General features: G+C 44.4%; 3 protein-coding genes across 9 annotated transcripts; 2 read left to right on the top strand and 1 right to left on the bottom strand.

The window, feature by feature from the left end:
• Positions 1 to 333: 333 nt before the first annotated feature.
• On the bottom strand, positions 334 to 4,023 carry chmp2a (charged multivesicular body protein 2A). 3 transcript variants are annotated; one of them, XM_053414120.1, is made up of 8 exons: positions 3,866 to 3,986; positions 3,600 to 3,721; positions 2,861 to 2,891; positions 2,113 to 2,280; positions 1,850 to 2,029; positions 1,635 to 1,765; positions 1,475 to 1,536; positions 334 to 1,282 (listed from the first exon to the last, which is right to left on the bottom strand). In XM_053414120.1, the coding sequence occupies exons 3-8, from the start codon at positions 2,870 to 2,872 to the stop codon at positions 1,161 to 1,163; spliced, it is 675 nt and encodes a 224-aa protein (XP_053270095.1). In that variant the 5' UTR covers positions 2,873 to 2,891; positions 3,600 to 3,721; positions 3,866 to 3,986; the 3' UTR covers positions 334 to 1,160. The 3 variants fall into 3 exon arrangements, with proteins under 3 accessions (XP_053270095.1, XP_053270094.1, XP_053270096.1); XM_053414119.1 differs by lacking the exon at positions 3,600 to 3,721 and having other exon boundaries at positions 3,866 to 4,015; XM_053414121.1 differs by lacking the exons at positions 2,861 to 2,891; positions 3,600 to 3,721 and having other exon boundaries at positions 3,866 to 4,023.
• Positions 4,024 to 4,632: 609 nt separating this feature from the next.
• On the top strand, positions 4,633 to 7,029 carry mrm1 (mitochondrial rRNA methyltransferase 1 homolog (S. cerevisiae)). The gene has a single exon (XM_053413739.1). The coding sequence runs from the start codon at positions 4,852 to 4,854 to the stop codon at positions 5,986 to 5,988; it is 1,137 nt and encodes a 378-aa protein (XP_053269714.1). The 5' UTR covers positions 4,633 to 4,851; the 3' UTR covers positions 5,989 to 7,029.
• Positions 7,030 to 7,884: 855 nt separating this feature from the next.
• fbrs (fibrosin) lies at positions 7,885 to 19,566 on the top strand. Of its 5 annotated transcripts, none has more exons than XM_053414530.1 (18): positions 7,885 to 9,633; positions 11,382 to 11,549; positions 11,874 to 11,900; positions 12,043 to 12,072; positions 12,368 to 12,416; positions 12,754 to 13,057; positions 13,137 to 13,360; positions 13,504 to 13,748; positions 13,873 to 13,917; positions 14,079 to 14,177; positions 14,361 to 14,429; positions 14,631 to 14,669; positions 15,056 to 15,127; positions 15,253 to 15,406; positions 15,624 to 15,704; positions 15,824 to 15,907; positions 16,297 to 16,501; positions 16,628 to 19,566. In XM_053414530.1, the coding sequence occupies exons 1-18, from the start codon at positions 9,331 to 9,333 to the stop codon at positions 18,177 to 18,179; spliced, it is 3,750 nt and encodes a 1,249-aa protein (XP_053270505.1). In that variant the 5' UTR covers positions 7,885 to 9,330; the 3' UTR covers positions 18,180 to 19,566. The 5 variants fall into 5 exon arrangements, with proteins under 5 accessions (XP_053270505.1, XP_053270504.1, XP_053270506.1 ...); XM_053414529.1 differs by having other exon boundaries at positions 14,346 to 14,429; XM_053414531.1 differs by lacking the exon at positions 11,874 to 11,900 and having other exon boundaries at positions 14,346 to 14,429.
• The last annotated feature ends 3,114 nt before the right edge of the window (positions 19,567 to 22,680 follow it).

Genomic DNA, 22,680 nt, shown 5'->3' with positions numbered 1-22,680 from the left:
GTTAAAATACCCATTAATCATTCAAGTATATAAAAGCACACATCTAAATTCTCTAGATCCTGATTTTCTTTTAAATATGCACCAAACTTTAACACATGAATATCTGTCCCCTAAATAAACATCAGCATCAATTAATGATTTCCTGGGAAACTAGTGAAAATATATTTTTAAAAACTCTTAAAGTTAAAGAGTGTAAAGTGTGCATCCTTCTACCAAGTCTCAATCAGTTCAGTAGTTTTTCCATAATCCTGCTAAAAGACAAAAACACAAACAATGAAAACATAACCTCCTTGGTGGACTTAATAAAAGAACAAAATGAATAAACCAAACCACTTTGTTAAATCTGGAAAAAAAAGTTTATTGAATAAAGAAAAGGCAAAAGAAAACCAAACAGGACAGTTTGAAAAAAATCAAAAAACATCACCGACTCTTTATGAACATTTTGGTGAAAGTCCTGCAGATCTCAGGACTCAGGAGTGATGAGTCGGCTCTAAACACTTTCCTTCTTCATCTCTGATCATTTAGATATTTTCAGAAAATAAAACCGTCCTATCGGTGAATACAGACAGAAACACTGAGATAATACACAATCACAATCTTCAGTTAGACCCTGACCTCTGTCAACTCTCTCAAATAAACTGATCAAAACTTTGTGTCTGGGCTATAGAGTATATTTCCTAAGATAATCATGATGATGATGAATCAACGAACACCAAACCTGTCCGATGTACAAAAAGTGCTGAGTTTATATACGTCACCCATATAAAATATCCACCTGTGTAATATTCCCCACGTTCACCCGGGTTCTTTTAAACATGTCAGCGTTAGTGTTGGTTTAGGTTGTGAAAACATCATGCCTGGACGAGTTAGTTTTTACACAGACAGTGAAATCAACTCTCAGAGGATCTGCGTCATTTGGCATAAGTCATAAACGTGACATGAGTTTTCTAAACCTATGGAGGGACAACGACCCTTGAGGGGTTTGTTTGTTTTTCTATTTTTTGGATTAAATACAAGATACACGCATGAAACGAAAACACCTCAAAACAGAAAGCAACACAGAGGCCGGGAAACAGCCGGCGATCTGCCAGTTACACCTTCAAAAAGAATCTAGAGTGTGTTTGTGTCTTTATCGACAACCCGTCTGTCCGACACGGGGTTTAGTCTCTCCGCAGGTTGTTCAGCCGCTCCTCCAGATCGGCGTCGGCGTCGGCGAGGGCGGCCTGGGGCTCCACCTTCTTCCCTCCGGCCACCGACAGGTTTCCTCCGGGGGTCGGGAGATCTGAGGAGAACACAGAGTGGGAGGTCAGTGTTGAGGAAAAGCTTCAACTCTTCACATCTGAGGAGCAGATATCTCAGATCTGCTGGTTGTGAAAGGGATTGTATGTCGTGTAATTAATAAGTTTAATTAACCACAAATAAAAACACATGTAAAATGTTCATTCATTGCAATGGAGCGTTTGTTTTTCCTTACGTGACAGTTCATCGGACATGTTCAGACCCAGCTCGTCCAGCACCTGGGACACGATGGCGTCGCTGCACATGAGACACAATCACACACGTCAACCAGGTCAATACAAAACAAAAAGACTGATTTGTTTGTACACAAATGAAACGGTTGTTTTGTCCATTACCTCTCGTCTTCATCATCTTCATCACCCATGGCGTCATCAATGGCGTCATTCATCATCTCCTCCTTCATGTCCATGAGCTCACTCTGTTTTTCAAACTCCATCATGATCTTCTGGATCTGAGGCAGTTTCAGCTGTGAAAGGGAATAAATACATGTTTGTTATCACTTCTTCTTTGATCCCGTCCCACAGAGTGACTCAGTGAATACTGGACCGACCTGTCTGTTCATAGTGGCCATGGCCTTGGTGACGCCTTTCATGGCCTGCGCCATGCTGTTGTTGGACTTGAGCGTCTGGATCTTCAAGCTCACAGCCTGGATGTTTGCTTTCATCATGATGAACTTCTTCACGTAGCGTCTTGTGCGAACCAGATCCTTCGCCATGATCTTGACGGCATCCTGCAAAGAATAAAAACAACACAGGGTTAGAATCCTCTCTTTACGGTTGATTCCCTCCTCGTGACAACGCGGGTTCATCTCACCATCTGTCCCTGTTTGGCCATTTTCTTTATGTCAGCGATGATCTTCTTCTCCTGCTGCTCCAGTTTGCTCCGCTCCCGGTCCAGGTCCCTCATGGCACGATTGAGCGCCCGCTGGTTCTGCCTCAGCATCTCCTCCGGGGTCCTTCGCTTCCCGAACAGGAAATCCATCTGCTCGGAAAGAGGGAAAGCAGAGAGTCAGCAGAGTTCAAACTAAAAGGCAGAAAGGAATGTATTAGAGGATCGGAAATGATTTGTTAATGTGATTTATAGATTGACACAAAACAACCCCAGAAATAGGAAGTCACTTATCAAGAAAAAATATCCAACATCCTCTGGTTCCAACTTCTGCTTTTAACTGGTAATGAAGATAATCATCATTATTATTACTTCTTTTCTCTCACATTTCATTGACTGAACTTTCAGTTTAGGGCGACAAATTATCCATATCTTCATTACCAATTATTCTGTAGACTGTTTCCCAATACATTAAAAGAAAAGAAGTAAATCCCATAACCAGAGGTGCCATCTCCATGTCCCTGTTTCCTGACCAACAGTCTGAGACCCAAGGACATTCACTTTATCTTCATATGTGAATTCACTGCAGCAATTAGGTGATCGACAAGAACATTTACCATTTGAGTCCATTTTCGAGGCATTTACTGGCAGATGTTTGCTGCTTGAAGCTTCTCAGACATGAAAGTAAAGTGGAAATCTTTGGACTCTTGGTCAAACTACTTATCAATCAAACCTTTTTAGGCATTTGGGGATGTTACTGTGGTCTGTGGAGAATTAAAACAAGTGTTATGTTGTCAAACGGTTTCAGGATTTTACAGAGCAAGACAATTAACAGCTAGAAAAAATTCCTCCTGCTGAGAAATCTTGAATGTGTGCCTCGGCTGGTGAGAGAGAGAGAGATACAGGTCCAAGCTTGAAACGCAACATCAGAGCCATCAAAGGACTCCTATCCTATCTTTGAAAAAAAAACACAGTGAGAAAGATATACTTTTTTGGGTTAGAAACACAAGGATATCTTTTCTATTGGATAAAGTTAAGAAATGGGACCGTGGGAGCGAGTTAGAAAAGATGCTTCTTCCAGAAAGTTCCTCTCACATTTTACACTAGACCCAATGGAGAGAGGGAACAGAGAACTAAAGTTAAAACATGTTTACAGCCAGAGGTTTATCTCTGAGATGTTTCATGGTGACAGTTCTGTGAAGCTCACACGTTTACCAACGTTTTGATCAAAACATCATGAATGTTAACCTCTGTTTGAGGCTTTCAGAGCTGAACATCTGTCCTGCTCCTCTCTGGCTCTAAAAGGACCAGAGACACTGACTGCCATTCATTTTGTCCTCTGATTTTCGAGCGAAATTTCATAAGAAAGAAGAATAAGAAGTCAAATAATAAGAAAACAGAAAAGTAAGATGCGACCAATGTACAGGCACAGATCCTGATCCTGCTGAGGAAGATGAGAAGGAAGCCCTCACGTGACAGAGGCAGAAGAATCGTGGAGGGTTCTTCTAACACTTGCTTGTTAAGCTGTGAACGTGTGAATCGGGGATTCGAACCTTTGGCCACAGTGGTCCGGTCAGTTTCGCCTCCTTGTTTCCTGGAACATGTTACTCAGCAGTTATATGTGTAACCAGAGGCCCTGGCGTCTTTAACCGTGATGTCTCTCACACATTAACCCCCAGAATCACGCACTGATCCCGGCTGTCTCACATGAGAACCCCCCGCACGGCGTCCCACTCACCGTGAACCGTAGAAAAAGGTTTGATTCCCGCAGGTCAAAGTGTCTCCGGACGTCTTCTAACAACAATATCCAAGACTATTTGTTTTTTTCCCCCAGACGCTTCCGTGTTCAGAGAGTTTCACTTCCGGGAAATGACGTCATGGAAGCACATCGGAGGAGTGGAGTTGCGGCTACGTCACTCGCGTCAAGCTCAGGATTCCAATGACAGGAAGTAAGAGCTTTCAAAATAAGATCTAAAAACTACTGTGAATATAAAAAAGGACAATAAAAAACTTTATTAAAATAATCAAGAATCTTATGGTATTTGCACATTTGAATATTACACTGTTAAATGATGAGCTTCTGTGTAAACTCTGCATCTTATTCTCATCTTTTCATTTTAAACATGTTGCTATAACATTAAAGATTATTATTGTGCATTATTGTATGAACGTGTGTTGTTGTTCTTAAACAGAAAGAAAAACCACACGCAACCAGTTTTATAATTATCTTTCTTGAGCAAATTTCATATTTATAAATATAAATCTATCTATTCTAACTATCTATAACATGTATATGTACTGTATTCATTAATATATTGAGGGAAACAGTAATCTGTGTAGTTGGTATGCTAACAGTTCAGTCAATATTCCATCAGTCCCCTCATTGTTTAGTTGTCTTATCATTTCGTTTTTCTGCATTGCATAAGGGTAATTTGTTCTCAGGCTTTTACTTTGTAGGAATAATAGCTCGATATCCGGTCCTATTCTCTAGCTCTTGACGCAGCTGCTCTGCACATGTGCGAGTTTCACGTAAGGAAGTCCAACGCATGAGTTTTGGATGGAGACAGGAGGTGGAGGAGGCTACACACAGATCAACTGAACTCATCAGTGAAACCTGCAGACACGTGATCTCTGGATTCATGGATCTCTCAGGGAGTTGATTCACTTTTCTCTGAGGCAGCTGCAGCTCGTTGTGCCTCTCGACATATTTACATCTACTTCAGCATGTGGGTGTTTACATCAGCAGCTCGTCAGCACAGGCTGCTGCTGGTTCGGGGCAGAGGATTGTACAAGTCGGTCTCAGGAGTGGATTCTCAGGTCGCCTCTCACCATGTCACAGCGTCTCTCCTGCACCCAGAGGACAGCAGCTTCAACCCTGGGGGGAAGCGACGACACAGACACAATGAGACTCGTGAGAGGTCAGTGCAGAGCAAAGAGTGGAGGGATGAGATCCCAGTGATGCAGAGGACAGGTCAGCGGAAGGAAGACGCCCACAGAGTATCCTCTGAACTCAGGAAGCTGTGTCTGGAGGATTCCCCCACAGAGAGGGAGAGGCCGGGGACGCAGAGGTCAACACCGGACTCCAAAGTAGAGATTGTTTTTGGCGTCTCTCCCTGTCTCTTGGCTCTGACTCAGGGCAGAAGGAAGGTCAGTAAGCTCTTTGTAAAAGATGGCGAGGCCTCTCACCGGGCGTCTGTGTTGAAGGTGTGCGAGGAGGCCTGTCGGCGAGGAGTGCGAGTCCAGCGGGTCAGCAAGAAGGAGCTGGACAGGATGTCTTCTGAGCGAGTTCACCAAGGAGTGTGTCTGCAAGCCAGTCCTCTGAGCTATCTCACAGAACACTCAGACTCTGCACCGGGCAGAAAGGACCCCCCTCTGTGGCTCGTCCTTGAGGGGATTCAGGACCCCATGAATCTGGGGGCCATCCTGCGCTCTGCTTACTTCCTGGGTGTGGACAGAGTGGCCAGCAGTCTTCACAACAGCTGTCCACTGTCTCCAGTGGTCAGCAAGGCCAGCGCTGGAGCCATGGAGGTGCTCGGGGTGTATGGATACAAGAACCTTGAAGATATGGTGAAGCTGAAGGTGGCACAGGGCTGGCAGGTGGTCGGCACAGTGGGCGCCGAAGCAGACGAGTCTCAGCTTCCTGTCACCCAGTGCTCAGACTTTCAGATGACAGGGCCCACGGTGTTGCTAATCGGTGGAGAGGGGGGGGGATTGTCCCGGGGGATGCTCTCTCTGTGCCAGACGCTGCTCACCATCCCAGCAGGCAGAGATTTGTTTCCTGGAGTAGAGTCTCTGAACGTCTCCGTCGCTACTGGGATCCTGCTGCACACACTGCTCTTCTCCAGGAAGTCGACCACATGACCACACCAAAGACGTCTATACATACACTGCTGCTGACCTTCGAGGGTCACATGGGACTCGAACCAAATGCAGTACTCTGCAAATGTTTTAGGCACTGAAGTAATGTCAAAACAGCAAATTCAGCAAACTTTCAGAAACAAAGTCACAAATAATCCGGAGCCATAAGAGCTGTGTGTGCACGGAGACCTGAGCCTGTGTAGTGTGCAGTGAAGCTCGATTTCTGTGGTTTTATGTGCAATTATAGTTTAATTCTGGATTTGGCTGCATATCATCTTTCTTCATCTCTCCTTTTCCTTCCATGTTACTCCCCTTGTCTCCTGAATTTTACGGGATATAACAATATTTTTTATTTAAAATGCAAGTGTCAAACTGAAAAAAAAATCAATATACTTGGTAGATAGGTTATCATTTATAATCATCATACTCCCCATTAAGTAGGATGGGACGTTGCCACAGTTCTATGGATTCTGTCTGTCTCAGTGTCCTTTGTCTCTTCATGTGAAACAGACTGACTCCATGATGATGAGACCAGGAGTCTCTGCTGCAGGTCTACATGTCCTTCTTGTCTCTGAAGACAGTTCTTATTGTCCCTGATGGTGTTTTGTGATGGATACATATCTAAAGTGCCTAAAGCTTTTTCACTGCTCGGTATCAGCCTGTACTTTAACTAAAGATGCAATGGAACTGAGACTTGGCCATTAATACACAGCAGAGTTGCATGATCTGTATGAGATGTAACATTTCTATCATGAGAAGTTGTTTAAAGGAGAAGACAAATCTGATGAAAAGACCAACAATGAATTGATCATTTTAGATATATTATATATGTAGTCAGGAGATTGATATTTAAAATTATTCTGTGTAACCAGGCTCAATGAAATGTCCATAGACACAATATTCTATTTTGACTCGATCCCACACACACGAACATGCTGCTCCAAATACTCTCAGAGCAACTAATGTGTATCAGTCCACCGCTGAAAATAGTCCTGGAAAAAATGCACTGTTTCAACTGGTTTGAATAAAGTTAGTAAAACTGTACATGTGGCCTCATGTGACATATGATATAAGGATGAATTCAGAATATTGCTGCAAGCCATTACATCTCTGGTTGACAATGTTCCCACCTCTCAGGTTCTGCTGAGGATTTATACTGTGTCGATCAACTGACATAAAACTTTATCATACGAACCTTGACAGATAAAACACTGAGTTACTTATCTCGTTTTAGCAATCACTGGAACATAAGTCTGTATATGTTTTTAATTCCTGTGGGCTTATAATGTGTTGTGATTGTATTTTGTAAAGTATTACTCAGGTGCTGCCTAGCCGGAGCAGTCTGCTTCTCGTGTGCATTGACAAACCTGGAGACCAAGCTTTTTGGCTCAGAAGCAGGAGCTCATCTAGAGGGGGGTTTGTTTCCAAATTTGGACCCCGAGAGAAATTTAACACACATACGAGACATTCATCACAATAGTTTCACGTTTCAGGTTCAAGTTTTATCACGGGTTGGACAAGGAGAACCCGCTCAGCTCAGCAGAACAATAGTTAGATTAAAATAAAACAACTGAATGGAGTTGGTGTGAATAGTAATTGCATGTGTGTGAATCGGTTGTTTCCCATTTTCCAAATAAAGTGTAAACAAGCAGGAGAACAGATGTGCAGAGGAATAAAGTGCAGGACACCAGATGTTCAAGCTTCTGAAATGGAGCCTCCGGATTTTCCCTGGCCTTGATAAACTTGTGCATTAGGTTTGTAAGTGCAATGTTATTTTAGAAATATATATTATTGTTACCAAAGACATTGTTCCAGTGGGATGTGGATGTGTGCGTGGACTTTCCACACGGCGGCAGTGTGCAGGAGCGGAGCCGCCACACAGCCCGTGCGATGGGCGAGGAAGAAGAGCGGCGCACACAATGCACGGCTCGGTCTGACAAGGGTTGTGTCTCCCCGGTTTTCACGATAAATTCCCAATTCCGTGGAAACTTGTGACGGGGGCAGCAGCGGGGCCGCGAGCCGCCTCTCCGCCACTACTCTCCCTCTGGATCCGAGGAGAAAGAGGAGCCGTCGAGCGGAATCCTTCGCCTCCAACTTCTCCCAAAACACTGGATGTACTCGGCTGCATGAAGGAGCTTCCCGGCCCGACGGGGGTCGGCCGACACCCTCGTTAATGGAAATCGACACCGAGGCTTTGATGCGTGGGCCTTGATTTTTTCCCCTTTATGATGGAGATAACCGGGAAGGAGAGCTGCGTGTGAATACGCCGAATATTATCACTTCGTGTCCGAATAGTTTGTTGAAATGCTTCCGTGTCCCTCCTGCTTCCTGTAAAAAAAAACACACAGAGGTTGTTGTTTAGCCGGCTAACGGTGGCTAGCCGGAGAGCTAACGTTACGTCTTTCCTTTGATGCGAATTCAACCATTACTATCGGCCATTAGCGTCTCGACACCCGAGAATCCATCCTCCTCGCCGGTGAGCGTTAGTTAGCTCCACGCTGCAGCCTCCAGCGGCTCGAAGACCCCGGACAGGTTTTAAGAATATCTTGTTATTCTTATGTTACGGGCGGAATATATCGTAATGTGCCGAGTTAGCCGTGCGAGCTAAAAGCTAATTGGCTGAAATCAACACTGAGCTAGCTAGCCGTAGCATCAACTACGCAAACTCAAGCGGACAGCTGATGTCTACTCCTCTTGTTGGGAGTAATTTAAGAGAATTAAACACTTTAATTTCGCAGCAACGCGATATCGTGTCGCGGCAGTTGGTTTAATACTGGTTTTGCGTGTTCTTGGCATCGTTAGCCAGCTTAACGCATCGTTTTTGCTAGTAAATGTGTCGGCGTGTGCAGAATTATAGGAAGTCTCCCGGTTGTGTTGATTGATGCTAGCGTGAGTTTCTCCGTGAATCAAACCCAGGGGAGACTTATTCTGTTTTGTCACAACAAGACGTGTGTTTTATTTGGTTGTTTACATGCTCGCAACTTGTGTGGTTGTCGGTTAATTCCTTGCTAGCCAGCTAACGTTAGCCTCCTCCGAGACACAATCGGCTATGCCCTGACATCCGTCTGTCTGCGTGTTTGTCTCGGGTCATTTAAATTCCCATGTGGATCTGAGTTTCTCCGAAATGACTAACATTCTGCCGGAGGGAAGGCACAGATGCCCGCGGACTGTTGTCAAAGGACGGTGAATAATAGCCACTGGTTTCATTAACGCCATTTTAACGGAGGCTCCCTGCGAGGGCCCGTGTGGTGGTGTTGTCTCTGCGGTTCGGTGCCTGTCCGCCGGACCGGGACTTGACTCAAGTGCCTTTTGGTCTCACTGGAGTTGCAGACGGGGGTTTCGAACATGGAGGGCCCGAGCCGAAGCACTGGGTTCCGGCAGAGCCGACGCTCCCGTTCCCAGCGCGACAGGGAGCGGCGGCGCCGGAGAGTGGACCTGGCCGAGCAGCGGGCCACGTCCCTGTCCTCGGGCTCCGACCGGGAAGCGTGCGGGAAGAACACTGTGCTGGGCCCCGGGGGGAGGGAAAGCCGGCCCGGGTTTGGGAGACACAGGCCTCCACGCCGGAGGAAGAGGGAGTCCGTGTCCTGCGAGGAAGACATCATCGATGGCTTCGCTATTGCGAGCTTCATCAGCTTGGAGGCACTGGAGGTAAGTGTCTGGATTCTATACCCAGTCATCAGCTGTCATCCATCAAACTCACTCATTCCCCACATTAGTGTAAACGGAGTGATGGATGACTCTCACATGCAGCCGGCAGGTATTTGGCTCAATCATTTGCCCTTATTTATCTGGTTTTAAATCTAAACTTCCTCCCAGTCATTTTGATCTTTCATCGTGTCACCATCCCTGCAGCTGCTGGGTTAGAGAGGCTGCAGAGTGAACTCCTCCATTCGGACCATTCCGTGTTTGGAGAAAGCACTCAGGCCAGACCCAAACCCCAAGGCTTCCCTCTGATGGGTTCTGGAGAGGCCTCAATTATTCATGTTCTAATTCCGTGAGGTGTTGAAGAGCTGCCAAATGGCTTCTCAGAAAAAGACAGGAACAATACATGACTGTAATTGTGTATTAATAACCCCAACCCCCCTGTTTAAGCACTCGGCTGGGTCTCCTCTTCTAATAGTTTTCAGGTTAGGTCAGTTGTCTATCCCCCAAAGCAGAGCATGAAAACAAGTCACATGAGGATTCCAGGATCGGCATTCTGACGGTTTGAAGTTTCCGCCATAAATTTAGAGCTCTCATATGATTTATGTGACATCAGACACATTTGGCAATTTGACGATGAGAAAACATTCTAGTAATCTGCCTTCGGGGAGGATCTCATGCTTTCTGCCTTTGACTTCTGCATCAGGACAGGAAAACTAATTATTTGTCCATAGCTTATGTTGCAAAACTGCCTCTTTGAACACAAGTCAACTGTTTTCAATGCTAACTTGATTTTACAGTCAAATCCCGAACAAACTCCAATTTTTGTGGTGATTTACTGCCTGAAACTTTTAATAAGTGGAAAGCCTCAATTTTTCAATAGCAGCAGCTGCCTGCAGTTTATCTGCCAAAGAGAAAAACTCCTAACAATTAAAACACTTCCACAAGTGGGTCAGAAAAGATGTGGTGACCTTTATGTTGACCTTTTAAGCTGAGGTTTATTTATCTTTTTGTATAGTAAAGAATTCAGACTTTAAAAGTTATGAATCATCCATACAAAAAGAGTATAATAAGATATAACCATTTCCTTGTAATTTCTAGACGTGATCATATAAGATTGCAGTTGCTTTAGAGTTTTTTAGAGTATCTTCTCATTATGGTGGAAATACCAATTTTCCCTTCACCTTTTCCTTTGGTACATAAGTTGCTGGTTCCTGATATCATTTTCTATGGTTTTCTGGCCCTTCAGATGTTAATATTCTCCAGTATTTATCCAGACAAAGCAAAGTGAAACATTATTTTGTTCATTGGAGATGCTTTTATTTCCCTATTTCCTAACTTGTCCATCATCTTGTCCACTTTATCTCTTGACCTCTTGCATTAGATAAGTGGGAAAACTAAATAATCAGAAACATGGAAACCTCTGTACACAATGTCTATAAAGTATTTTATTGTGGACTTTAAACAGAGAGGTTTTGATTGAACTCTTAAGTCGTTTTTAAGCTGTTTTGATCAGTGTAATCCATATTTTTAGATATTATCAAATTGAAAAAATCTCAAACCATACCACACACAAACAGCTGATGTCATAGTTTCACGTAGGCTTCATCATCGTTCTCATGTTTCTATTTTTGCTTTCACAGAGAGTAGAACTTAGGACATTAATCATCATGTTGCTATGTCCGTGGCCTCAGGCATATACATTTTGGTAGATGCCTAAACACTGTATTTTTTTTAATAACTCTCTTTATCAGATGGACTGCTCACTGAAGCCCAGTCAGCGCACTGATATGCCGGGAAGGAGGAACAAGGGGAAGAGGGGGCCCGAGGAGAACGGTCGAGGGCCCCTGTCGGAGCCGGAGGAAGGAGCCCAGCACGGCTACCCCGGCCTGAAGAATAGAAACAAGAGAAGAAGGATAGAGGTGAGGGATTTAAAGCTCTTAGAGGCTCTAGTTTATTTCATCCTGTCATGTTGGAGGTTGAGTCAGTGAGTCTAAATTAAATATGTGTTTACATTTCCATACTAATCTGTATATCCTGCCATTGAAAATTATCTAGTTAAACCGGTTTGCACAGAAACTAAATTCTTACACCTATCATTCAAGTGCAGGGTGATTCCTGACAACCAGGAAATATTATTTGAAGTAAACTTTTTTTTTTTTAATGTATTTTTTTTATAAAGCCACATTTAAAACCTTATTGAAAACAATTGGCGCTAAAAATATTATTATTTTTTTGTATCTTAGGGACATCCTTTGGAGACTGGCTACATTGTAAGTTTCTTTTCTGACGCTGTATTGAATGTGATATGTTATTTTCTCATGTCTTTATTTTATTTCGACCCATTTCTTTAAAACTGCCTGAGATGTTGCATTTGATGATTAACGGATTTTTTTTGTATCCATCTTCTTTCAGTGTGACACTGAGAGTGATACAGGAGATAAGGTGTGTAGTACTTTCTTGGTGTCTTTCTTCCAGGGTTTATTAGCTAATGAGTGCATGGCACTTAACATAGTTTGCAATACTTTATTTTATTTATTTGAAGGAGCTTTGTTGCTATAACTTTTACACTATTAATCAACTAAGTATTAAAGAGTTCTGTAATTCAGAAGTCCTTCAACATATTGTCACTCTTGTTGATTTGGTATAGTTATTAATATTACTGATTGATATGTTTACAGTCACTGAGTCTAGATGAAGCATTAATATAATGAAATCTTTGTTTTATTTTCATCTCCAGGCTTCTGACAATGAAATGGATCCAGTGTTCACAGTCAGCACTAGAAAAGGTGAGAAAAGGAGAAATAGCTTTGTTCTGTTACTTTACATGAAACGATTACCTGATGTGTCACTCAATGGGCCCCAGCGTGGCGATAAATAGATCTTTACGGAAAATTAGGAAATAATTTTCCTCCTGAAACTGTTTACGATGCGGCAGCTCAGAGTTTATGTGGAAACTGATACCTATTGAAAACTGATCCGAAGCAGTGCGCTATTTTCCCTTAGTTTAAAAACAATTCTTGCACAGAAAACCATTTTATCTAACGTAACAGATATGGCTGTGGCCCTTAAAATGGAATTTAGTCAGCAATGTGATTAAATAAAAAATGGTATTGTCTTCTTCAGTTATGGAGCCTGTCCCCTCAACCATTGGAACAACCAATGGCAAAACCTTCCCAGCTCTACCGGCCCGTTGTGGTGGCGTCTCACGGTTGATGGTGACACCGCGGGTATCTGGCCTGGAGCGAAGCCACGAAAAAAACCTGGAGCAGCATTTCCCAGAACCTGTTACTTCTTCTACCTCCTCTGACTCCTTCGGCCTGCCTTCTCCAGTCGCAGCCTCATGCGTGGTCCCCCGGCCGCTCTCCAAACCCAAGTCCTTCCTCACTTTACCTGGACGAGCTCACTCCATCTACAACATCAACAACAGGTATTTAACTTGATTCTTGATTCTTCCCAACTAAATCAATTTTAGAAAACATGATTCATACACACCTTCTTCCTTTCAGGAGCAACACCCCAGTCAAACCTCCATCTGCTTCATCGGTTGCGTCTTCGTCATCCTCCATGCGGCCCCCAACTCCCTCTACCAGTGTGTCACTACCCTACATTCGCCCCTCGGGGCCCCTCCGACCTCCATCCCGAGCCAGTTCTGGGGCCCTGTACACATCCTCCCCCGGCTTGCCTCCGCCTCCACCTTTGTTACAAGGTCCCGCCCACTCAGTAGCAGCAGGTACAGTCAACCAACAAAAACAATTGTCTACCAACCCTTTTACTAAAGTTCAAGTCTGTATCTATATGAGTATCTGGAACCCTCTTCTTTAGACTGAATATTGCAGCATAACAATTAAAATATATCCTCCTTGATTTCTCCAGAGCGTGATGGCAGACGCAGCGTCCCAGGGGCTGAAAACAATGCAGCGGCTGCAGGCCGCTCCACTCCTGGTGGTCCATCAGCATCGAGCACCACACCAGGTTCATCGGGCCGGACGTCTCAGAACCAGACGAGCATCCAGCCCATGGCCTTCCAGTATCATCAGCACAACCACCAGCACCAACACACCCACACACACCAACACTTCACACCCTTCCTTCACCCTACAGCTACTGCGCAACCTCTGGTGAGATGCCCTCTGCTATTTTACTGGCCGTCTGTGTCCAACTTGAAATACGAGTTTGGCTGGAATGTGGATTAAATGCAGTTTTTTAAGATGTTTTAACCCATGCACTGTTTTTATCTTTTAGTTTGATAAGTATGCCGGCAAAATGGACGGGCTGTACCGACACCCTGTGAGTATTTTTCATCCTCTGACTACAAGTTACGCTGGACACTTGCAAATTAAAAAATTAAGGCTGAGCTAAAATTTTTAGCTCTTCAAAATATTAATATTTGTACATTTATTCAGCTGTTAAGTAGTCACTTATGTTCTTTATATGTTTGTCTGTGTCAGTTCTTTCCACAATACCCGCCTCCCTCAGTGCCGAGTATTCAGCCTGTGATTCCTCCCACTGGGCCATTCAGCTCCTTGCAAGGAGCGTTTCAGCCAAAGGTGAGAATAACTCACCTTCATTTGATCATCCACACAGAAAGATGAAAATGGATATAAATGTGAAACCTCAAAGCTGTGGTGCCGGACATGAAAATGAACAAGAGTGTCAGATGTTAATCATTTGCAGATGTGTAGGTTGAGGCTGATGTGTTGTGCTGTGTGTGACAGCCTCTTGTCCCTCAGGGAACGGGTCCTGATCTATCTGCACGTCTTGGGGTTGTGCCTCACCACCTGCAGCCCAAAGACCCCAGGGTAAGGGCCGCCCGCTTACTCACCTGTTTGCATCATTCCTTCAGTGTTTTGTCTTTTTGTTTGAGGAAAGCCAGTTCAGTCTGGGATGTGCTGCGACACGGGCCTAGTCAGTGCAGTAAAGAGTGCAAAAGGTTATTTCTGATAGAGAGTGAGACATGACTCTGTGATTAAAAGTGGTTTTACACTTCTGTTCTCTTGTAGCTAACTGATCCATTTGGGACATCGTTGAAAGTCAGTAATGTAAGAAAAAAAACAGATCCCTTGGCTCCTTCAAACCTTCAGCCTGTTTTACTCTCTCACTGCTTTACTCACTCTTTGCACTTCTCTCACTTGCAATCTTGACTGCTACTGATTTATCCTCTGCCCTTGCACACCCAGTTAGATATTCCAGATTCAGAAGTGACCTCAGTTATATCTGTGGCTACTTAAACATATCTCTCTCTTCTATTTCCAAAATCGAACTGATCCCTTGCGAGTAACCTCATATCCAGCTGGAAACTCTCATCTTGTGTTGAGTTTAGATGAGATCTCTGACCCTGAAGAAGGAAGTCTGACTCTGTGTGCAAAGGCTTTAAGGTGGTACATGCAACAACATAGTAAATTCCTGTGATTTTTGTGCTGTGCAGAAACCAGGAAAATGGTGTGCTATGCATGTTTATGTGGCCTGGATGATTCTAAGCCATCAGAAAAAAGTCAAGGTACGTGTTTCTCATTGCATTAATGCTTTGGTTTTTCTGAATGTAAACTTCCGTTGCCATTCAAATAGAAAGTGTGGTGAACTCTAAAAAAATACCAGGTTAACTTTTCTGTCCCCCTCTTTCAGCTGATGCATGCTGATACTCACAAGCCGGACCTCCGTAGTGAGCTGCTGGCCCGTCTTCCTGGAGCTGGGGGACTCGGCCCCCTCGGGCCCATGGGAGGAGCTCTGCCTCCCAATCACGACCTCACAAGACCCCCCAGTCTCTTCTCAGCTACAGGTGCGAGTTGAAACAGTCTAGCAACTCAACAGTAGCTCATGGAAAATGATTAATTATTTGAAGAACAGGAAATTATGTTAAGATTCAAAGTGTCTTTTAAAAAAAAGCTCCTGTACTATTGTTTTCTGAGTCACAGCATTAAGGGTGTGAAGAACCTGATGTTCTTGATTTGATTACTCGTGACAATGTTAATTAAGTTTACATTTTTTTCCTTAAGGTGCAGTCAATCCGTCCTCCGCTCCATTCATCTCTCCATCGACACCTCACTCCTCTTTCCTCGCTCCAACTGCACACTTGGGTAAGATCAGTTTAAATCATAAAATCCACAGAAATCCAAATATGGGTTGCGCAGTTCTCACAACTCTTATGTATGTTTGTATCCACACAGTATTTGTAATGTTGACCCTCGTGTTTCAGATCCATATGGTCGTTCCCCACCTTTCACTCCGCTGGGAGCTCTGGGTACTGGTGCCTTCGGCGGACTCGGCAGCCCAACACTGGGTCAGTCTCACAACTCCTTTCTAGAATTGAAACACAAGACTTGAAGGATCGTTTGAATCTTATCCTTGTACAATTCCTACGTGTGTTGTGCATATTGAGAGAATTGGGATAACAGTTTGTGATTACAACTCATTATTGATTTATTAATTTGAACTTCAATCAATAGATTGTGTGTATGGAGAGAATAATTACTCCCCTCGTCCTTGGTAGTACAGCTCGTAATGTTTGTAATTTCCTTAAATTAAAATTCAACTTGAGAGGGGCATCTTCGAAACTTAAAGAATGCTATTGATGAATTTTGTATGAAAGCTTTAAGGTAACAAAGTTAAAATTGCGTTTACCCATTCACCACAATGTTTTTTCTAAGAAATTTCTTTTTTAATTTGCAGCTGGCTCCATGTTTGGCCCTAAAGACTCACCAGCCGGTTTGTCCAACCCCAACCATCAAGAAGCATGGAACCGTCTACATGGCGGCCCGTCTGGGTTCCCCATTGGCCCCAACTGGGCTAAAGGGGCGGACAAGAGGGATGAGAGGGACCGGGGGAAGGAAGGAGAGAGGAGAGACATCCCCCACATCAAGGACGAAAAGGACAGGTATGACACTCGGCTGTTTCAATACTGGCTTTAAATGGAGAGGAATAGTTGTGTTGTGATCTTTATGAATATTACCCCATTTTACACAACATGATTTTCATGTCACTTGTTCCCTCTGTTTTGCAGAGACAATATGCTGTACGGCCGACAACCTGTGAGAATGTCTCCGGTTGGTCCTTCCTTCAAGCAACGCAGTAGCACCCCGGTCTCCCACATTAATGGTCACAGCAGCAGCCTTGGGGCGAGCAGTGGGCCTATTGAGGACCTGACACGCAGCTTCAATAGAGACGGAGAGCGCGAGCGGGACAGAGACGGGGACAAACGGCCGCTGCCAACAGGGTCTTCACGAGCACCTCCCCTTGGGTCTTCGTCTTTAGTAGCAGACAGGGACAGACCACGTTCTTCCTCATCCTCTGTGCTCACCACTCCCCCACCCTCCAATCGCTCAGCCCCATCTCCTTTGGACCTTTACCCCCGCACAATGGCCCCAGCAGCACACAGTCATCACAGCGAACCCTCACACTCCCAAAGAGACGGCAACATCCCTACTTCCTCGTCAGCTTCTGCCTCTGTCACGTCTTTGTCTCAGGTCAGGAAGCCTGACCGGACCCCAACACCTGTGTCCAAACCTCCCATGCTACTCCAGCCAGTAAAGGTCAAAGAGGAGCGGAAGGAGGAGCCGGAGCACATCCCCATCACCCTGCCTCCCCCAGCACATAACCACAACTTTGAGCGCCCCAACAGTCATCCACACCACCACAGGTCGGGTACCCCTTCCTCCTCTTTATCACTAACTCCCACTCCTGGTGTTCAACTTCAACCACCCACTCCAAACCATTCCCACCCACACTTTGCCCTGCTTGACCGCTCAAGAGCCATTGAAGCATATATGGGGGGCGTTGCGGGACCTCCTGGGCTGGTAATGGGTCCAGGAGAACGTTTCTCCCATGGTCCACACCAAGGACCACCACAGGGCCCTCACAGTTTCACCTGGGACCCCTGGAGGGAGCTGGCAGCTCAGCAGCAACATCAACATCGTAGGGAGGCTATGGCCCTTCGGTCAGACCCACATCTAGCCCTGCGATCCGATCCACATTTGGCCCGGCTGCTGCAGCATCAGCGACTTCTGGAGGCTGAGAGGGCTGCAGCTGTAGCAGCTGCTCACCACCCTCCTACCTCTTCTGCTTCCAACCCTGGTGTCCGCCAGGAGTTCGGCCTAATGGCCCATCATTTTGACCGCTCTCATCAGCTCGGGCGAGGAGGAGGCTTGATGGATGAGGAGCAGCATGCCCAGATCCTGAGAGAAGACTTTGAGCGGGCTCGCTACTTCGGGATGCACCCTCACCTCCCTCCAGGCGCTCACCTCTCAGGTCCCTCTCATGCTGCTACTGCCGCTCACCTGGAGCAGCTCCACCCTGGCCTTCTCGCCCACTCACTTCCCCATGGAGCCTCTGCTGCTTCTCACCACCACCATGCGGGTCTCTATGCCCGTTTAGGCCCACTGAACCCACACCACATGGCCAACGGCCTGCTAGCAAAGAACCCAGGAGGCATGGTGGGGGTACCGCCTCCACTCATTCCGTCCATGACCAGCCGGTCGTCCACACCTCCCCGCAGACTTGCAGGGCCAGGTGAGCTTCAACTGTACAGTGCCCACAAAGATGGAGAGTCCAGATAGTACAGGGACAACACTGGAGGAGATTCAGGAACATGTCAGGATCACTGTGCTGCTCTCAACCTGCCCCCTTTCCCTCTTGCAGACTACTAAACCCTGCCCTCCCATTTACACAACCAAACCAGCTCCAGCCTCCCAAACAGAAAGGGTTAACCACGACTGGCTGGATGTGGCGGTAGGGAGGGAAATGCAAGACTCATTCGTGTGACTTGGAATATGCCCAATGGTTCAATCGGTGCAATTTAAAGGTACATGGATCCTGTGCATCCTTGGTGTATTTTATTTTATACTGACTGTTGGTTATTACAGTACTCCCTTTCGAAAGCTGTAAGAGTCAGAGGACAGCTTTCTCTCATTAGTCAGGTGATTTGTGATCTATGCTTCTAAGAAAGCCTTTTCCAGGTGGAATGGAAATAACTTCCAAAAGGATGTGCACTCTGAGAACATGTCAGGGGTTCATCCTCCGCTTCACCCTCTCCGGCATAAATCAAGCCCCGATAAGGTGGTGTGGACGAGGGTTTTTAGAAACACAGTGGTAAAGTGGTTCTGTTCTGTCATTGTCTTTTTTGTCCTTGTGAGAAGACAGATTATTGATGACACCATTTATTGAATATCAGTAAGCGTTGTACCTCAGTTTCCTGCTTTACCCCCAAGAAATCCAACCTCAAACCCTCAGCTTCACTCATGAATTCAACCTTCTTTGGCTTGTCCTTTGTTTTTCCACAGGATGAATGGCAAAATGAACTGTGCTAAGCTGTGTGAGTGAACACAGTATTTTAGAGCTTCCTGTAACTGTTTCCCAGTCTCCTCTTGACTATACGAGCAGGACCAGATTATAGTAGTCTAGAGAAATTGCCTTTGTAATTATTATTCTTAACATTAATTATCTTCTATAATAATAAATATATTCACTGTTATGTTATTTGTCATTGTTTCGGGTATCAACCAGTACTCTCTCCCCAGGTAGTTATGTTTCGAATCATACTGGAGGCTTGCTTCACACAAAACGTTTTAACGCTCGTGAACATTGAGCCTTGACGATCTGCAACCTCTGGCCTCTTCAAGGATCATCTATGACTTTATCATGCTGAGAGGGAGGTTTGCCTGTTTGTCCCTGGTTGTGTGCTATATCCATTTGGAACTAAAGGAGCCTTGTACATTGAACTGTCGAGTTGTTTCATCAACAAAAATAAGTTATATACATGGATAAGTGGGACATCTGCTGAAGAACTGAAAAAAAAATATAAGGACTTGTGTCAAAAGACAACTAGACAGTGGGTATCCTGAGAGGGAAAAGACTGGGTCGATTATTTTAATATGACCATTTTATACCTTTCAAACCCCTCCCCTAGAGACCACAAAGATTAATTATTAAATGAATTGTTGTTTACTCTGTTGTGTGAGTCTTTGTTCTGAATCCTTTATTATTATGGGTGCAGCTTACACTTTTATGAATAGTTGTCTTTTTCTCATCAGTGAAATGTTATTTTAAAATAGAGAAAACTGTCTCACTCCTCATCTTTTTCAACATTTGGACTCCAAAGCCCCCAAGTAGCAGAAAAATATGAAATCAAGCACATTTTTTAATTTTAGACACTCTACCTATGGAATGTGTGGCTTTTCAATAGAAATTACCATTTTGTTTCAGCTTTTTTTAAATATACTTTATACTAAAATCTCATGTGAGCTACATCATACAAAAATAGAGTATCCCCTTGGATTTAATAATCTACTATCTTTCGACCGAAAGGAGAATCTGAGACACCTCATAACCCTGCCTGGGCTATAAGGAGTTATTTTCATTAATTAATTATGCATTAATTATTTTACTTTGCAATGTCAGAAAATGGTGATAAATTATGGCAACAGCCCACGGAATTCGTGGCAACTTTTGTTTTGTATTAACATGTCCAAACAATCATTTTACTATCATTTAGGATTTAAAACATAATAAATTTCTCACTTTTGAGAAACTGGATCCAGAAGCTGTTTCTTTAAATAAATCAAGTTTGAGACAAATCAATTAATAAAAAGCTGTGGATAAATTTTCTGTCAATTAACGAATCAATTAAATTATTTAACATTTACTACAAAACCCATTGAGGTGTGAATGCACGTATTCTGACATGAGCGTGTATAATAAGAAAAAAAAGACAATTACAATCATGTGACAGTCATGTAATTGTTTGAATGATTTGTAAACCTTGGTGAGAATAAATGGCAGTCAGGAATAAATTAAAGAGGAAGAAGAGAAATTGAACACTCAGAAACATTAAAGAAGAACAAATTACAATCAGGAACATATTAAAAAACAAGAAGAAACATTAACGAAGAAGAAACAACAGTCAGAAACAATAAAGAAGAAGAAACAACAGTAAGAACATTATAAAAGAACAAATAACAGTAAGAACATTATAAAAGAACAAATAACAGTAACATATTAAGAAAGAAGAATACAAATTAAAGAGGAATAAACAACAGCCATAAACATAAACGAAGAAGAAACAACAGTCAGAACATTAAAGAGAAAGAAACAACAGTCAGAAACATTAAAGAAGCACAAATAACAGTCAGGAACATATTAAAAAAGAAGAAGAAACATTAACGAAGAAGAAAGAACAGTCAGAAACAATAAAGAAGAAGAAACAACAGTAAGAACATTATAAAATAACAAATAACAGTCAGTAACATATTAAGAAAGAAGAATACAAATTAAAGAGGAATAAACAACAGCCATAAATATAAACGAAGAAGAAACAACAGTCAGAACATTAAAGAGAAAGAAACAACTGAAACATTAAAGAAGCACAAATAACAGGAACATATTAAAAAAGAAGAATAAACATTAACGAAGAATAAACAACAGTGATAAACATTAGATAAGAAGAAACAGCAGTCAGGAATATTAAAGAAGAAGAATAAACATTAAAAGAAGAATAAATAACAGTAAGAACATTAAAGAGAAAGAAACAACAGTCAGGGACATATTAAAGTAGAAGAATAAACATAAACGAAGAAGAAACAACAGTCAGAAGATTAAAGAAGAACAAATAACAGCCAGGAACATATTAAAAAAGAAGAATAAACATTAAAGAGGAATAAACAACAGTCAGAAACATTAACGAAGAATAAACAACAGTCAGAAACATAGTAAATAAGAAGAATAAACATGAACGAAGAAGAAACAACACAATACACATTTGAAGCGCCGCGCTGGTCCAGATCTCGCGAGATCTCCGCGGCTCGCTACTTGGTCGCAGCGGCGCTCTTCCACCATTTCGCTGCGTAAAGTCTCCTCCCCGCGACCGCTACCTTCTGCCGCCGAGAGCCCAGGCTCTCCCGGTCCGCACTTTGAGCTTCTTCCCGCAGACCCGGCGGTACCTCGTTGGGTACCGGGAGACAGTTCGGGTCGCCGGCATCGCGGATTGAGCGCGATCTCACGCGGATGACGACTCCTTCAGCGAGAATTTAGTAAAAGAAAATCGCTCGGAAATTTCAGGTAGGTGGGAACTTAAGATGGCGGCCTGGGGAGGGAGGGGGGTGAGGAGGAAGTAACGGGGGGACCGGAGGGAGCCTCGGAGGGACGACGGGACTCGAGCCCTCCGCGGCTCACCCGCCGCTGCACTGTACACTGGGCTACCGGGGCTTTACCGGAGGAACACGGACACAGTTCGAACCCGTAAAATCCAGCTGAACTGCGCGTTGTGAAGCGGGCCGCCCCTGGAGCACCGGTTCCTCTGCGTCGCTGCTCGAGCGCCGGTGTCGGTGGGACCGTGCGACTCCCCCCTGCAACCCCCACCCCCCCTGTAATCATTGCAAAATTCATATGGAACTTTTTAACCTTGTTTTTTTTCATTGTCGCCTTTTTTAATGTTTGCACATAAATTATGAATCACGAGGGATTTTAAAGTGAATGTTTTTTAAAAGTCATTCATTTAAGCTGTTTGACCCCACGCAATGACGTCACGGGTGATTGTCCCCCCCCACCCACCCGCTCATGTAAGTGCAGAAGCGGGTTTTTAATACGTCTTCGTCCTCCTCGGTGTCCCGGTGCGAGTAAGTGATCGTGTGTGTGGGTTGGGATCCAGGACGGCTCCTCCACCGGCCGGAGCGGTTACAGAACCCCGGGAGGGAAGTGGCGCAGCCCCGCTCCCAACTCCTGTAGCTCGCCTGCTAGCAGCAGAGCCACCCAGCACTGTTATTGTGGGAGCTAACGCTAGCTAGCTAACCGCGCTAGCCAAACCGGTGTGCAGTGGAAATCTTCCAATCCCAATCGATTCCCCCGCGACTACAACCCGACACCCGGTGTATTTCCGTCTGCAGTCAGTCGGCTTCGCTCAACGCGTTAACACCGACATCTACCCCCGGTGCAGCTGCCTGTCCCGGCGCCCAGCAGAGCCCGAGCTAGACCCCAAACCGTGCAGGGCAGTGCTCCGGGGGGGACATGAGCTAAAGGGGAAACACATTTCATCGGAACACCAGCAACCTCTTTTATAGACGTTAA

Source organism: Pleuronectes platessa, chromosome 21 (assembly GCF_947347685.1).
Source record: "Pleuronectes platessa chromosome 21, fPlePla1.1, whole genome shotgun sequence".
In the NCBI taxonomy this organism is placed as follows: Eukaryota; Metazoa; Chordata; class Actinopteri; order Pleuronectiformes; family Pleuronectidae; genus Pleuronectes; species Pleuronectes platessa.
This window is presented reverse-complemented; position numbering and strand designations above follow the sequence as displayed.

What these genes read in the sequence shown, in the direction of transcription:
- chmp2a (XM_053414119.1), bottom strand. An exon ending in TGGCCACTATGAACAGACAG is followed by an intron (nt 1,766 to 1,849) that starts GTCGGTCCAGTA and finishes TCCCTTTCACAG; the next exon opens with CTGAAACTGCCTCAGATCCA. An exon ending in CATGTCCGATGAACTGTCAC is followed by an intron (nt 1,283 to 1,474) that starts GTAAGGAAAAAC and finishes TGTTCTCCTCAG; the next exon opens with ATCTCCCGACCCCCGGAGGA.
- mrm1 (XM_053413739.1), top strand. Translation starts at nt 4,852, where the DNA reads ATGTGGGTGTTTACATCAGCAGCTCGTCAGCACAGGCTGCTGCTGGTT.
- fbrs (XM_053414529.1), top strand. Translation starts at nt 9,331, where the DNA reads ATGGAGGGCCCGAGCCGAAGCACTGGGTTCCGGCAGAGCCGACGCTCC. An exon ending in CACAGTCAGCACTAGAAAAG is followed by an intron (nt 12,417 to 12,753) that starts GTGAGAAAAGGA and finishes TGTCTTCTTCAG; the next exon opens with TTATGGAGCCTGTCCCCTCA. An exon ending in CGCTCCAACTGCACACTTGG is followed by an intron (nt 15,705 to 15,823) that starts GTAAGATCAGTT and finishes CTCGTGTTTCAG; the next exon opens with ATCCATATGGTCGTTCCCCA.